General features: G+C 40.6%; 1 protein-coding gene across 1 annotated transcript in view; it reads left to right on the top strand.

Moving 5' to 3' along the window:
• Positions 1 to 6,800: 6,800 nt before the first annotated feature.
• The window catches only part of LOC138632441 (gamma-aminobutyric acid receptor subunit beta-2), a 59,965-nt gene continuing 50,367 nt past the window's right edge, over positions 6,801 to 16,398 (top strand). The window contains exons 1-3 of the mRNA XM_069718013.1: positions 6,801 to 7,543; positions 7,698 to 7,795; positions 8,507 to 8,574. Coding sequence (XP_069574114.1) covers positions 7,461 to 7,543; positions 7,698 to 7,795; positions 8,507 to 8,574 — 249 coding nt within the window. The 5' untranslated portion in view covers positions 6,801 to 7,460. The remainder of the gene's footprint in view (positions 7,544 to 7,697; positions 7,796 to 8,506; positions 8,575 to 16,398) is intronic.

The raw sequence follows: 16,398 nt of genomic DNA, 5'->3' as shown, positions 1-16,398 counted from the left end.
AACAACTTGATATTATGGGGTTTCGTCTAGAGGCAGAGTAGTAGAGTGTAGTGCAGAGGCATGCTTTTGTCTGTAGTTGAAATAGTATGTGCTACCTATATGTTTGTATTGATTCTGAAAGCATAAATGTATCTCTTTAATAACCCGATCTGTGTGTAATCTTTACATTTCTATTTAAGTGGGGGATGAAAGGCTTATTGAATTTTTCTTTCACTGTTTTTCGAAACCAAGTTCTCAAAACACATCAATTCACAAAAATGTGGAAATTCATTAAATTCATCGAATGTTTTTCAGCTTGAGCGACAGTAGAAGTGTATTTTCCTCAGCTCTCTGCTTTGCACTTTTTTTTTATTGCCTTTAAAATTTTGTTTTACATTTTTCTCAATGTTCTTATTTTTGTATTTTTATATAAAACATTTTAAATTGTCTTTATCGTTGCAAAATCACATGACACAGTCATGTGTCTACAAAACTGTGACAATATAAAAAAACACTGGAGGTGTATTACATTTTTAATTGTAGTTGTTGGCCTTTCTTAACACATGGCCATAATGATCACCTCACTAAAACACCTGAGGTCTGAAACTCATCCTCAAAGCTAAAGAGAACCGCAAAAGTTCCACTCAGACACAAACAGCAAACTATGATGTGCAGGGGAGAGTTAAATGGTTCGTTCCGTCTTTGCTTGTTTTATATACCAATCATTTAGCTGGCGCTAAATTTGTGCTGATGTTACAAATCATTGCCGTGGATATGATTTTCCTAGTTCAGCAGATGTAAGAACAGAGAGTTACAGTATTTCGTCTCTATGGTTACCACTTCCAAAAAAAAAAAAAAAAGAGGAAAAAAAATCAATGTCAAGTTAAAGTCAGTGAGCCTGCAGAGGTGGTTCTTGGCTAACTCTGCTGAGCTGTGTCTTCAAACTGAGTTGATCCGATTAAACTTGACCTCTCAAAACAGCTGGTTGTCTGTCAAGGATGCTAAAAGCATGCGAGGATTGGTTAAAAGTGGCAAAGAGAATGTTAATAATCCACTGTTGGACTGCTTGTTGACTTTGTTCTTGACGATACAAAAAAAAAACACATTTTGAAAGGAGTTTTTAAAATACATCTTCGTGAAAAAGTTTAAGAGTATGTCTGTACTGTAGGAGCGTAGGTCTCCCTGATTTATAGAGCTTATATCTCATGTTGGAACGAAGCTCCTCTTACAGTCTTACAGTCGCTCTTGATCTTTGTAATCTGCAGGTGGCGTGGTGGAATGGCAACACTAGAGGCCAACTGCTGCGTTATCATCTTGTGTCACAGTCTAAATCACCTCTTCTGACGCCAAGACACCAAAAGAGGGGCTTTTGGCAGAGGCCCTCAAATAATCCTCCTATCCTTCCCTCCTTCCATCAGTCCCTCCATCTTTCCACCCATCCAACTGTGGCTAAATCTGACACTCACCCTGGACTCCCGTCAGCAGTTCTGGCACCAATAACCAACGTATGTCAGGGGCAGAATGAAAGACCGAGAGAGGCACGAGGAGTAAGAGAGTGTGGAGGTAGGCATGGATTCGGCCAAAAATCTGCTGTTTTGGTGCTAGCTAGGCAGGGAAGGACACTACAACAACCTTGAAGAGGTAGCAGGTGGCGCCTCCTCTGGTAGAGGAAAGGTAATGAGGCATAAAGGTTGGCTGATGAACTTCGTTTGTCTTGCTTATCTACACTTCGCAGGTCAAAACCACTATGGTGACATTTTGCTCGGGACAGGTGGAGTTCTTCGTTAGTGGCAGCTCTGTAGTTGTGCCAGAGCTTCTGCGGAAACCCTGCAGTCCAGGAAATGGTCCTGAGAAATTTCAAGGCGATGTTGATGTGCAGTTTTTGCCTTCAGTAGAGGTGAACTAATGGATGGAGTGCAACCACTGCAGATATCACAGTGGACTATGGATCTATTAGGTATGGTGAAAAATTCATGAACATAATTGCTGGTGAAAGCAGAGAGAAGGAAAGCCCTGTATTAGTATCTTGATTATTCAGTGGAAGATTGATGAGTATGTCTTAAATTCATCACTGATGGGAAGTCATGAATATAAAAACGACTTTGCATTGAAGTATTAAAGGGATTTGTCTTTTTATACCAAAGTTAGAGATTTATACAAAAGCTCTACAGTGGTGGAATGTAATTAAGTACATATACTTTAACCCTGAAAACAAAATTTCTTAGTCAGTGACGACATCCCACATGAGCACAAAAATTCAGAAAAGTTTTCTCGACGTGTGAATACTGTCTGTGCCGTGTAATGTGTGCTTCGCTCACTGTACGTGTTAGGGACCCTGTAGAAAAATGGTGACAACTTATTTGCACAAATTTTTCAAACTGCAAGTCCAGTCTCGGAGTTGGGTACTTAAGTTGAAAAAAAAGCAACACATAGGAAAGAAAAAAAAAACCTTTTAATTGCTTATTTCAAATTTTGATATTTTGAAGATTTGAGACCAAATTTTCAGAGGCTTTGATTGATTGATTATGTTATAATATGAACTCTCTGTCGTAACTTTATAGGTTTAAACAAGCTGACTGGATTGTCAAACTTATTTAAAAGAGAACCATAAAATTACCAACCCAAAATGTTTGTTGCAGAATTCATTAGCCAACAGTTTACAGACTGACTGTGGTGCTTTCTGTAGTTTCCTGTTCACCTTTTGTTTTACAGCCAAATAAAGAAGGTTTTAATAGCGTAGCTGAACTATTGGCTTGTTTACAACCTGCTTGATTTGTCTGACCAACGATGATTGTTTCGTGTTTCAGGAGTTACCTTGATTAGTCCAGGAGGGTTTCAACTTAGACAAAACATCTGACTAGTTCCTTTTTGCTGCACCACAGTAAATATTTGGTTCTGTTTTTTCCTGTCCAGATATAGATGCTTTCAGCAAAAACTAAATTAAGTAACATCAATCAATTTTGTGGCCGACTATAATCACACCACGCTCACTGACCAAAATACTCTCATTGTCAATAACTAGAAAGCCATAGTTTAAATTTGCCTCCCCAAGGCTTCTATTAGAGCTCTCCTGCTGAGTTAAGGAGCTCTAATCATCAGTGTCAATGCTATAATTGCAGTACACATAAAGAGAAATATAGAGAGGTGTTTTAATTACAGGGAAAGACAGAACAATTTCCATCTCTGGCTGACAAATATCGCTTGATTTTACATTAAATGTTATTTATGTTAACTGTTGAGGCTTTTGTTGTTTGGTTATTTTTGATCAGACAGCCAGTGCACATTTATAGGACAAATAGAGAGATAGACGATACGTGGGTGAAATTATGGCACTTTATTTTGGCTCATCTTGTGCTCTGGCATATTGCCGCTCCATCTCTGTAGGGCTGGATGGATATCAGAAAGTCGATCCATGGAAGATAGAACCTGCTGAGAACAAACCAGGTGCAACCTCCACAGTAAGACCACAAGCTGTAGAGGCATAGTAATCCAACAAACCAGGTGCAACCTCCACAATAAGACCACAAGCTGTAGAGGCATAGCAATCCACCCTCTGCGATTAATACCTTCCCACTGCACGCCTGGAATGTGTAAATAAATAAAAGCTGATTGCAATGGCTTTATTAGTTTGCCAGTTTTTGGGAGATTTTACAAATAGTGTCAGAAAGATTTAATTGTGGAAACATTCATAAATGAGACGCGTGGTGGGTAGAGATAGAATTAAAGACACATGATTTAACATGGAAAACTCCACATCATAATGGATATGAACCTGTATTCTTCATGAAATTACTTTATTTTAGAAAAATAATCAAATCTTTGACCATCAAAAGAATAGATGTTTTTTTTTTCTACTGTATAGACCATAACTATGATTGCAGGAGGATTCATTTTACTTCAAAGGTTTTAGAGCTGTGTTTACACATCATTCATAATGTGGGGATCAAAATCTTTCCAGAGTCAGAACGTGGCACCTTTCCCCCGATTTGGTGGCAAAATGCCGGTATGAAACAAGTTTTTGCATGTGTGAAGAAGAAAACACGTTTTAACATCGAAAGTTATGCCCATCTAAACGCCGTGTGATGTCTTCTGCCATTGTTTGAGTTTTTCATCGTGGAGCAAAAAGTAAAAGTCAATGTCATGGCAGATGATTAACTGAGGTCTGTTATCTGTGTACTCAGGCACAGAGTCCTCACTCTCTTTCTCTCACACACACACAGAGCGCAATCACAAGCCTCTTCCCCGCATACGCATATTTTCCATCATTTTGCCAAGATGCCAGCAAACAAACCCTTGTTTACTGACATGAAACAACACAAATGCCCTTTTTTTTTTCAGACATTGCAGGCATCCCTTTTTATTCATCAGCACAGGACAACCTGGATATTGCGCTGGCAGAATTGCATGATGTTTCACTGAGGGGCTCAGAAAAGCAGTCATTATTTTCCTCTTAGTGCAAAGATGCAGAAAGACATGGATGGAGAGAGAAAATAGAGTAGCTCGAGCCTTTTGGGAATGTTAAACAATTGAGCAGATCAGGCATTAAGAACAGCAAAGCAGGTCAAAATATTTGTTTGTTTGCCTCAGTTTCAAATTAAGTCAACATCCACATTCGGGGATTATAATACATCATGATCCCTTTTTATAGCGGCAATATTATTATCGGTGAAGCAGTAGCGTTCCACCATCTGCTCATTCTCTAATGAATATTAGTGGGATATGAAATGCATGGTCAAAGACATGTCATGCTATGTAAACCCCTGACAAATAGTGATCATGTCCATCATATGCGTCACAACCAAACATTACACAGATTGACTTGCTATTTATATAACTGAAATCTGTGCATGTACGTAAAACAACAGTTTGAGTTTGAGTCTTGTTATATCATAATTGATGTAAAACATGGTGGCAACTGCATCAGGAAATGATATACAGTACATAATGACATGAGTGCTATCCATGGTGCTGATCCTACTACTGAGTGTACCCAGAAGGAATCAGCGCCGTGGACAGCACCCATTGCATGCTCAAGAACACACTGAATTCTTGGTGTTCCCACCAGATATAACCACAACCAGCCACCAGACTAGCTTGTTATCAGCGTCATCTTATGTGCACACTATATTAAATCTGTGCCATCTCCACTGTGTAGAGATTGCTTACTAAACTATTCCTTCGAAAGCCAAGGCAGCATATTGAAAGCATATCTTATTGTAGTATTTTGAGTTATCGTGTCCGTATCTAATCTGCCTGATGATTCAGGACATACCCAAGTTTCTGAATCTCTGAGCTTGCATCTTCCCTGTCTGTGTTTATAGCTTGGCTTTGATTTGAACATAACTAATTTGAACAAATTTCAAGAAAATACACTATGTTTATCAATCTTAACACGTTAAAGAGAAAACGGAAACACAATGGACATCACTTATTACACCGAGGAGATAAAGTAGTAATGCAATAAACATTTTAAAAAAGTACTTTAACTGAAGTGATTCAATTGAAATAATAGTTGCAGACACTGACATATTGAATGACCATATCAGGTTTAATGCCAACTGTCAGCTACAAAAGAGGTCTGACATTAACCACGTCAATGTGTTCAAAGGTTTGCAGTGGCCAAATCATGTGTGCATGTTCTTTAATTTAAAACTTTAAAATAGCTTATTAATTGAAGTAAAACAACATGAAAACTCATCATAACATGTTCTGAGCTGGAGAAAAAGTTTACTGACAAAAAGTATAAACTTGTTTGTACTTTCTTTTGTTAAATTAGTGCATTGTTGTGCTCTGAAAAATCTGAAGAAACAAACAATGACCCATGTTTACGCCGTAAACGAGGCCCTACATGGAATTTGGCGGTTATCTCTGTGACAATGCACCAAATAAATCTACTAGTGAGATGCAAGATACTGTAAGTACATGTTACATAATTCACAGCCTTGTGTGAAGGTTTAAACGACAAAAATGCTGCTGCCGAACTAATCTTTGTCTCTAATATCAACCCCCTGTGGATATTGTCAATTTGTGAAATGGGGCTCAAATGGGGTTTTCTTATTATCCAGTTCAATTTGCGTTTAATTTTACTATTCAGTTTTTAACATTTTACACGAATTTTAATTATAGCGTCCCCATCAGGTCAAATTGGGTTGAGAATTAGACGGGATTTTTCAATAATACAGTGGATTCCGTTTTTTTGTTTGTTTTGTTTTTTTTTGTTTTTTTTAAGTGAACCAAGCAAAAAGGTTGTAACATGAAGAAGAGTTTTAGGTTTTCTTTTACAGAAGAGAAAATTCAGCAGCTTCCTTCCTGGTTACGACCTCTTCGGTTTAACCTTCTCTGTCAGGCAGAAGAGTCGCTGTAGGACTCCCTACACGAGGGCTCGCTGCTCTAGCATCCGCCTCTGATCCCACCATATCCATGACGATTTGTGTCCGAGTTTACGCAGCGGCGCACATCCTGCTTACCAGTGCGTGGAGCCACAGGCGTGCACCGAGAGATGTGCTGAGTGTAGGCTTCGGTGCACGCTGCTCTGCTACGCGCAACCTGCTTCCAACCCCGAAGGCACTTGCATTGGCACAGCGCCTCTCGGGGTACGAAGACACTTCTCGTTTTCGTCGGAGGCCCCCGAGTGCGTTGAGATCGATGCGTGAGCGACTGTTGGTGCAGGGATGCATTTACAACACGGCGCCGCCTCATGAGTCAATTGCACAAGTCACGTACGCACTGAGGTTACTGATTAATATTAATGGCGCCGTGGAATAATAGCAAATAGCCTAATATATATATATATATATATATATATATGACTAACAATAGTCGATATACTAATACGATCTTTATTGGTCTCATTATTGTCTCATAAACATTCCACTCCCCCGAGGTGAAAGTTTGGATTGGTGGTCAAACGTGGGAAAAACTACGAAACTAAAGGAAAGTTAAATCGTCCGCAACTGCTCTCATTTCCGCACAATGAGTTATATTTAATACCCATTTACTGGATCTGGATCTGTCCAGTCTTCAGCCGGGAGCCCCCGAGCAGCATTGCTGGAGCAGCGAGGTTAAGTGCCTTGCTCAGGGACAGACGAGTTGGCTGACGGGTGTTTCAGGAGCGAATGGAAAGAGACAAGCCCACCCACATTCGCCACTTCCTCCGCGTGGTTTCGAACCACCGACTTTCCCGTCACAGCTGCCACCTCTCAAACAGTCACGCTAGGTGTAGTAAAGAACAGGGAGACCCCCGTGTACCCCAGAGTATCATGAAGTCTTGATTCTCCTTTAAATTCCCTCTGTGTCTGCCTCTGCCACTACCAGCAGCAGCAGCAGCAGCAGCGGCGCAGCTTCTTCATGTTGTGGTCCGGAATACGCATGCGCCCGGCATTGGAATTACTGCACTGGCAAGAATAAGTTGGAGCTCGCCTGTCTATACTAAAAGTAAAAAAAAATAAAAAATAAAAAAAAATTATAATCATAATTTAAGTATGGCAGTGTTGAGAATAAGAAGAATGAGGTGTTTTTGCGTCTGGCTGTTCCCCATCGTAGTGGCTGTGGCGAGCGCACAAAGGTAAGTGAAAGGGTCGGAGGATGCTCCACTCATTGTAAAGTGTGACTGTGTTACAGACGGCATGGAAAATACTTGGACACTTATGGTCCAAGAATATCTCGCATTTACATCTGCTGTTTCCTTTTCTCTCTTCTTTTTTTTCTCTCCTCCATAGTGTCCGTGCCAATGACCCCAGCAATATGTCTTTGGTCAAAGAAACGGTGGATAGACTGTTGAAAGGTTATGATATACGATTGAGGCCAGATTTCGGAGGTAAATGAACTCGTATTATCACCAACTCTGCTCGAGTTTGCGCCTTGTCAGCCCGTGTGATCGTACAGTGTTTCAATTGTTACAATACTCGCTTACATTTGCTGTTTCGGAAAGTAAAAGAGACATTTCTTATCGGGTTCTGCAGGTGCCACAGTCTGTCATTTTATATGATACAGTGACGGTAATAGATGTCAAAACAACCCGACATAATGAAATAATGCACGAGTAATGATATTCATGGGTGAATGCAGACGATAAATTACGCCAGCTCGTTAATTTGAATGAAAAATCACTACAGTGAGAAAAAAAAAAAAAAAAAAATAGGTGACTGTCATCTCCCTGAGCACGTCTGTCGGAATTTTAGTCAAATAGATGCCCTTTTTTTCTTTATGTGCATGTTCCAGTTCAGGTGTTCAGTGCGACTGATGTATTTTTTTTAAGGTTATGTGATTCAAAGTTGACAACTTTTCGGGGGGAATTCCGGCGCTTTCACTGCAGGTCAGCGCATCTAATCCCACCCGACACGAACACTGTAAACTATCATCCGGCTGACAACAGCTACATTCACGAGTGTTTATCTGTGTTCCCGTCACGTACTTTCCATTAAACGTTTCTCGTAAAGTGCCTCCTCTGAAATGTGTCCATGTCTCAGTCGGGCTGCACCTCATGTACAGTGTGTCTTTTGCTTATTGTTGTTTTGATCTGTCCCAGGTGCTCCGGTTGGAGTGGGAATGAATATAGACATAGCCAGCATAGACATGGTATCAGAAGTCAATATGGTAAGTAGGCCATTATCACCTCTACTTTTGACAATGGGTGACCATTCTGTACTAATGACTGCTGTTATGCATGAACCTATCTGGGGAAATACCCTTCAAAACCACCGGGGAACCCCCCTCTTAATGCAGGCTTGCGTAAATGTGTCTCATCTCCGATCACTCGCATTGACTTGTGGGTTTGAGACTTTGTGTCTTTATTCGGATCACTGGCATCGATTTAGGGGTTTCAGACTTCAAAGGCAATGGTCGTTATGTGTCCAGGGGTTAATGACACAAATTCAACCTCTCTGTGGCTTTGAAATTGACTAACACAGATGGACTATTTGTTTTTGGTCTTCTAAGCTGATTGCTGCTTATTTTGCTGAGCAGAGGCTGCTGTCATGCCCCCCCCCCCCCCCCCCCCCCCCCCCCCCCCCCCCCCCCCCCCCCCCCCCCCCCCCCCCCCCCCCCCCCCCCCCCCCCCCCCCCCCCCCCCCCCCCCCCCATCACTAACGTCACAAAATCAATGAATTTGGGGGAGTCAAAGAAGTCAAATTTGCTCACGTCTATCATGCCTCACAGACAAAGTTATAATATCGTCCCTAAGTCTCAACCTCTGCACGATTTCCTGTTTCCTCATGTTGTTTATGTTTCTTTACGAGCAATGTCTTGGCTTTTTTTTTTGGTCAAATCTGGTTTATAGTTGCTTTGCTTCAAACAGTGACAGTGAATGAAAATGAGAGCTGTGGATATGATAAGTGGAGATTAAGTTTCATACAAGTGCACCTCTTAGTGATGAGATGGTAGAACTGCACCTCAGTTTACAGAGAAACACAAGGCTGTATGATATCGTCATGGGAGGTCACTCTTGACACTTATGATACAGTTGACAAGGTGAGCAAAAATGTATATTTATTGTAATATGCATGAGCTTTTGATAGGTCCATTGTCATTTGTACTTTATGCTTGAACCATTGTCTTTTTCCATGGTTGACCTTCACTGTTGGAGATGGCATATTTTAATTTTGAAACTTCTACATAATTTGGCTGTTGCAGTTGTTTTGATGTTACTAGCTGCAATATAAGTCATGTTTTGATGTCAGGGAATGATTACACGCTAGAATATTTTTGGCAGCAGCACCCAAAGGCTTTTTGCTCATGTTGTTATCTTTGTGCTCCTGTAGACTATGTTGATGTGCCGAGATGAGATGAGAAAACAGATGATGCTGTGTCTATTTACAGAGAAGACCTGCACAACCATAGGCACATTCATAGACGCACGCACGCACGCACGCACACACACACACACACACACACACACACACACACACACACACACACACACACACACACACACACACACACACACGCACACGCACACACATACACACACATACACGCACACACGCACACACACGCATACACAATGCAGGTCTACAGAGCCCTTCACAGTGGCCTTGAATTCTTAATTAAAGGCACATTGTCCCTGAGTAACCAATGGAAGAGCTTGAAAGCTGCCTCACACTGTATTTATTCATGTGTGTGTGTGTGTGTGTGTGTGTGTGTGTGTGTGTGTGTGTGTGTGTGTGTGTGTGTGTGTGTGTGTGTGTGTGTGTGTGTGTGTGTGTGCACCCTAAGTGTCGATATAGGATGTATTTCCAAGAATCAAGTACACGTATTATGTAAGATGTTATTTCTATTAAGATCCAAACCAATAAGAAAAAAACAAGAAAAATTGTGCTTGGCTATAAATGTTGATATTTAGATAGTGAAAACATCTAGTGAGGAAACCCTGAAAGAGCGCTGGCTAGATTTTTAATCATGGTGTTTCAAATATATGATATACAGTAGTGTGGGTCCCACAACTAATCCAACAGGATACACCAAAGTCTGTTATGCTTATTTTAAAACTATTTTTGCCACTATTTTCCTCTTTTCAGCTTTCAGAAAAACCAAAAAAAATTGAGTAAATCCTAGCATCATTACACACACACCCACACACATGGCCAAACAAAAAAACAAAAAATCCCACTCTCGATCCAAACACACAAAGCCAGAGCCGTGCAGCCTCTTTGATCATCTCATTCTTTTGTAGGTTTGGCCTACTAAACACTCTCTAATGTGAAAGGGGAGTCATTACCACCTGACCCACTCCAGTGTCATGAAAAGGAGAGGCCACATGTGTGTGTAATGGTCTCGGCAACTTTGATCTGCTCTCCTTCCTATAAATGTAACCACTTTTCAGGATAGCAGCTGGTGTAGAAGCACTTTCCCTTCTTCCATTTCCTCTACCCCATCTGGCTCTCTGTCTGCCACTTATTTTGGTGCTGGGATAGAACCACCCAGTGTACTTTCTTTAGTGAACAGATAAGACACAGGGTTGGGGATAATGGAGAGATGTCACAGAGGGATGCATCCAACAGGGCCCCATTTCTCATTAGGGCAGAGCAGGACATCCATGTTTTGGTATGTATTAACAATATAATCTTCCATCCCCTTGCTATTACTCTCTATTGGAGGCCTCACATTATTAACAGAGACACGAGCAGGTGATGACATGGTATACACATTGGACTTTTCCAGAGGGGCCATTAAAATAAAGAACTGCGAAGAGGTTTGTCTAAAAACCATCTGTTTTAGCACTTCTTTTTTTTTTTTTACCCATGTCATGGAGCAGAAACCCATTTAGACACAACATAGGCCTCCAGCTCACTTCAGATGAGTCACCAAATGAAGTACGCAAGCCTTCGAGCGTGAGCGGCCCAGAGGACACGAAGTCCTCGCTGGGATTTGTCACATAAGCAGTTCTGATGTCTAAATGCACAGCCTGCACTCAAAACATGTTGCAGGGTTTCCCCCAAAATCCAATGTTGACAGTTAAAGACAAACCTCAACAAGACACGTCTCTACAAGATGATACCATGGTGATGACTGATTTGGTGTTTAGTTGTTAAAACTTAGTTTTCCTGAGTCCTATAGCGTGTAGAAAACAACATCCCATGTCATTTAGGCCTGGAGCCTGACGTGGAATGAGGAAGATGCGACCGGTGCTCATTACATACCCATGAAAGGTCACTTGTTCCTGGGTGTCAGAGCCAAAGTCCCAAGCCTGCGAGGGTGAAAAGGGATAGGGTATGATTGTGTTAGACCTAGGGGTCAAAGTTTTCACCTCTGAGTATGTGACATAAAGAAACAGAGGGAGAGACAGAGATAGATGGGAGTGAGCGCTCTGACATTAACAAGTTACCATGTGGAGAGCCAGCAGCGGTGCTGGTGTTGGAGGGAAGGTCATGTACCTAGTGCTGCCAAGGGTTCATTCTGCATGACTCAGAGGTGGACATACAAAGAGGGACGCACACACTGAATACCAATGTCATGTTAGACATTCAACCCAAGGCAAGTGACTGACCAAGCCTTAATTCTCGCACTGGACAAAGGAAGAATGGAAATTATGTCGGCATGTTGAGGCACTGGTGGATTTCTTTCTCCCAGCAATTTCACTTTTGTCTTCTCCACTGCCATTTAAGTCTCAATATTTGCTTTTGGCTGAGCTCCTGAGCACTTGAATCATAAGCCAGCAGTTTTCACAGGGGAGAAATTCTCCTGTCTGAGGATGAATTAAAGTTCTTATCCTCCTCTAAAAGGTAGAAATACCATTATTGATGCACATAAAGGTCAAGAGGAGCGTATTGATTGTTGGAGAAGGACTGTGAAATTCAGAGCCCCCCATTTTAGTACCCTGGTATTTCCACCTCTCAGCATGTCTCCTGTAAATGCATAAAGATTGCAATGAAAACTAGACCTATACTATATAATATAAAGATATGATACATCATAATGGATGTTGGCTGAAAGGAAAGAGATTATTGCTTGCCATATGATAATAAAAGGGAAGAAAGATTGTGGAAGTGCTTATGTGGTGTTGCGTAATATCTCATCCAAACCTAACAACTTTAAAATGATATTAAGTCTGCATACATAGTTGTTTCTAATTCTATCTCACAGCCACTTTCAATATCCTGTTGCTGATGTGGGCGGAAAGTGTAAAGTGATGTGAAGTTGACATTAGCCAATAAGTTGGACTTGAAGTCAATATTATTTTAAATAGGGTTCCGTGCCACGGGTATACGCTTTTTACACATGGTATATAATGTCAATGGTGAGGAAAACATCACCTTAATCAGGGCATAAAAATGGTAATGATGCTCATCAGTTGATAGATCCCATAAATAATCATTGAAGATGATGAATGCGACTTCTTTTCTTGAAAGAATTCTGTAAATATTTTCTCTTTTGACGCTGTACACTGGTGGGGTCTCAACAAAATTACACAAAGGTTGATCAGCACAGTCTTTGTCAGTGCTCATATTATCTCCATGCTGGTTTCATAATAACTAGTGAAACTGTAGAGGCGAAGGTGTGAAGATTCTCAGTCTGATACACCTTCCAATTGTGGAAAGAAATGTGCTAAAGTCAATTAAAATCTGTGAATGTATAAAGACGCTGACTTTTTTGTCTCATTGTAAAATGAACTGTCAAAATATCAAAATGATGTCCATTCTATATTTACAACTTATAATGAGCCAATAGGCATTGATCTCAGTTTCTAGATTCAATCGTAGACGATAAAGTATTTATCAGACAGGTACGGTTTAAGATGTTTGGTTTGAATATTGTGCAACACGAGGAAATTCTCTAAACAAAAATGGGCACATTGAATGTGTTTTTCTTTAAAAATGTGCTATAGTTATAATCATATAATTCAAATTCTTGAGTTGTCTTAAATGTTCACCACTCAAAACTGCTGCATCAAAGGTTTTAGTGGTCAAAAGTCCTCTGGAGTGACTCTTGTAGTGAGAATGTCTCTTCCTTATCCTCAGTCTATATTAAGCCTACAAGCATAGGGCAGACATGGACATACTTGTACACTTAGGGTGTCTCTAGTGAGAATGTACACACACACTCTCTCTCTGTTATTTCATGAACATACACACATTCACAAATCCTAATCCCCCCACTAGTCCCCGGCCATGTTTCTTCACGAACTGGTATGTTCACAGAGCTTCCAGGAAAGTTGCTGCTTGAATTATGTAAGAGACAGAGCAGAGACAAATTTAACCAAGATAGCATACATTTGCTTTTTAAGAGCTTTTTTTTTTTTTGCGTGAAAACAGCTGCTTACTGCAGATGAAACTGATTAGTTAGGAGCAGTGAAAGTAAACAAAAACAAAACAGCAAAGTCACAAGGCGTCAAACAAAATCGATGAGCTGAAAGACACTAAACAGCCCCACAGAGGGTAAAGGGAAAGTGCAAAGTTCGTTATTACAAGTGACCCCTCTCACATTAGTCATTTGAGTTCATATAGAAATATTGATTAATGCACATACAAGCAGCCTAAAGACACACCATCGAGAATTTACTTTGTGTGTCGTGTTGCTTCCAGTCCACTCTCCGTTTCGATGGATCCATGATTTCAGAAAAGTCAAAAAAAATCCTCCTAAAATTCAAAGCATTAATTTGCAACATTTAATCAGCCCACTGCAAATGCATTGGAAATAGTCAAGTTAGCAATGCTTGTCCTCTGATGACATATGAATGGAAGCACATTTTTGGAAATGAAGAATGTCCCTCACTACATAGTAATGCTATCATTAATTTGATAAGTTGTGGTAGGAACTTGATTCTTTCAGTGTAAATGCTCCCAATGAAATGTACTCCCTTTATATCTTTACTGTTTAATAAAAGTTGATATGGAGGTCATTCAAAAAAAGTAGTTCTGGTGGATTCTGTTCACTTCTACATTATAGGGAACATTTACCGGAACAATCTATTTTATTCCTTTATTATTGGGCTTTGATGCATGGTGGCTTTTAGCTGACAAAATATTCTCAGGGAAATTCTTCTGTAATTTCCTGTTTTAATAGCCATTTTCATGAAGCCTTGTATTTTCCACCCGGCTTTCTCTTTCCCACCTGAAGAGCTTCAGCAACAACCTGCTACACTCATCAACACACTCAGGGAGAAAGAGAAAAGAATAAGTGAAACCATACAGAAGCTGTATACATACAAATACAGAAAATAGAAAACCCCATAGGACGGTCACGAAAGATGCAGGAGGGGGTGAAGGAAAAGTGGAGGAATTGTGTGAATAGAGCATTGATACAAATCTCTCCAACTTGCATTGTTGATGCTAGTAGGTTTAGATACATATTCCTCCCTGTAGCGTTTTAGTTATCTGTTTAGATTACATCTAAAGTCTACTTGAGTGTAAAAGGACAGACATGAATTTGGTTGTTTGTATACTAGAAAGAAGATTTTTTTATGTCAGCAGTGACAACACATAAAATGGCTAGGTGTTTGCTCATTGGTAGAACCAATTAACTCAACATAAATGATGAAAGTGGTGATTGTGTTGTGATGATGACGATGATCTAGATGATAGAACAAAATGAGGAAGAAGTAAAATACATTATATATAGTCAGTGACTATATTAAATATGCACGCATGCTTGTCTGTATAAAGTATACGCAGCCTGCTTGAATACTTATTTGACAATTACACATGTTTTTGATGGTGACATTTACTGTATATTTGACAATGACCAGTGACTGGTTTAATTGTTCATCTGGATGATGGTGAGGGAAAAAACGTTTCTTGTGTCTTGATAGTTTTGTTCTTTGTAGCGGCTGTCAGAGGGGAGACGTCGCAGGTTATGCTCAGGGTGTGTGGAGTCGGTAGTGATTTTCCTGCCCTTTTTCAACTGTGGTTGTGTACAAACTAATGAATGGTGGGTGTGTCAGCATCAATAAACCTTTCTAAAGGACTTGACTGTCCATTATAGTATGTTTCCGTCCAGTTTCCATCTAGTTTGGTGGCCAGTTCAAACCATACCACGGTGGATGTGCAGAGAACAGACTTGATGATTGTAGTGTAGAGCAGGACCTGCAGCTCGTTAGGCAGGTTGAACTTCCTGAGCTGTCACAGGAAGTACATCCTCTGCTTTTGATGATTATTTCAATATTGTTTTCTGACTTCAGGTCCCAGGAGATTTTAGATCCCTGAAACCTGAAGGATTCCATAGTCGACACGGGATCCATAAGTTCACTGTCATCTCCACAGTTTTGAGCGAGTCTAAGTTGTTGTGCCTGCACCACAGTGCTAGCAGTACCTCCCATCCGTATGCAATCTGCAAATTTCAGGAGTTTAACAGACTAGTGTTCTGTCATTGGGGTAAAGTGAGAATAGCAGTGGGAAGAGAACAAATCCCTGGGGGGCTCCAGTGCTGATTATCCTGGTGCTGGATGTGATTTTCCCCGTCCTCACCTGCTGTCTTCTATCTGTCAGGAAATTTCTGATCCACTGACGAGTGGAGGCATGCACATTGAATTAGGTGATATTGGAGAGGAGGACTTCTGGGATGACGGTGTCGAACACTGAGCTGAAGCCTATAATCCTTGCAAATGTCCATTAGGAGTCTAGGTGTTGCAGGATACAGTGCAGTCCCGTGTTGACTGAATCATCCACTAACCTGTTTTTCTGGTAGACACACTGCAGGCGGTCTAGAAGGCTTCAGGGATCGGTTTAAGATCTGAGTGAAAATGGGGACCAGCTGATGAGTACAGACTTTCAGACAGGAAGGTTGAAACCCCATCTGGTTCTTTCCGACATGTGGATTAATACGTGACTGAAAATAGTCCCCGACAAATGCAGTATTTGCTCTTGTTTGTGTAACAGTGGGTAGATTTTTCTTGGAAATTTGAGTATTTTTAATCACAACAGTATGTAGCTGTACCTGTTTGGTTTTTTTTCTTTTAAAGATGTATAGTTTTTGTGGGAGAAAAGG

This window comes from Brachyistius frenatus, unplaced genomic scaffold (assembly GCF_029030835.1).
Source record: "Brachyistius frenatus isolate BFR_SWC_R1_liver_20210118 unplaced genomic scaffold, ASM2903083v1 Contig_5, whole genome shotgun sequence".
Lineage (NCBI taxonomy): Eukaryota > Metazoa > Chordata > Actinopteri > Embiotocidae > Brachyistius > Brachyistius frenatus.
This window is presented reverse-complemented; position numbering and strand designations above follow the sequence as displayed.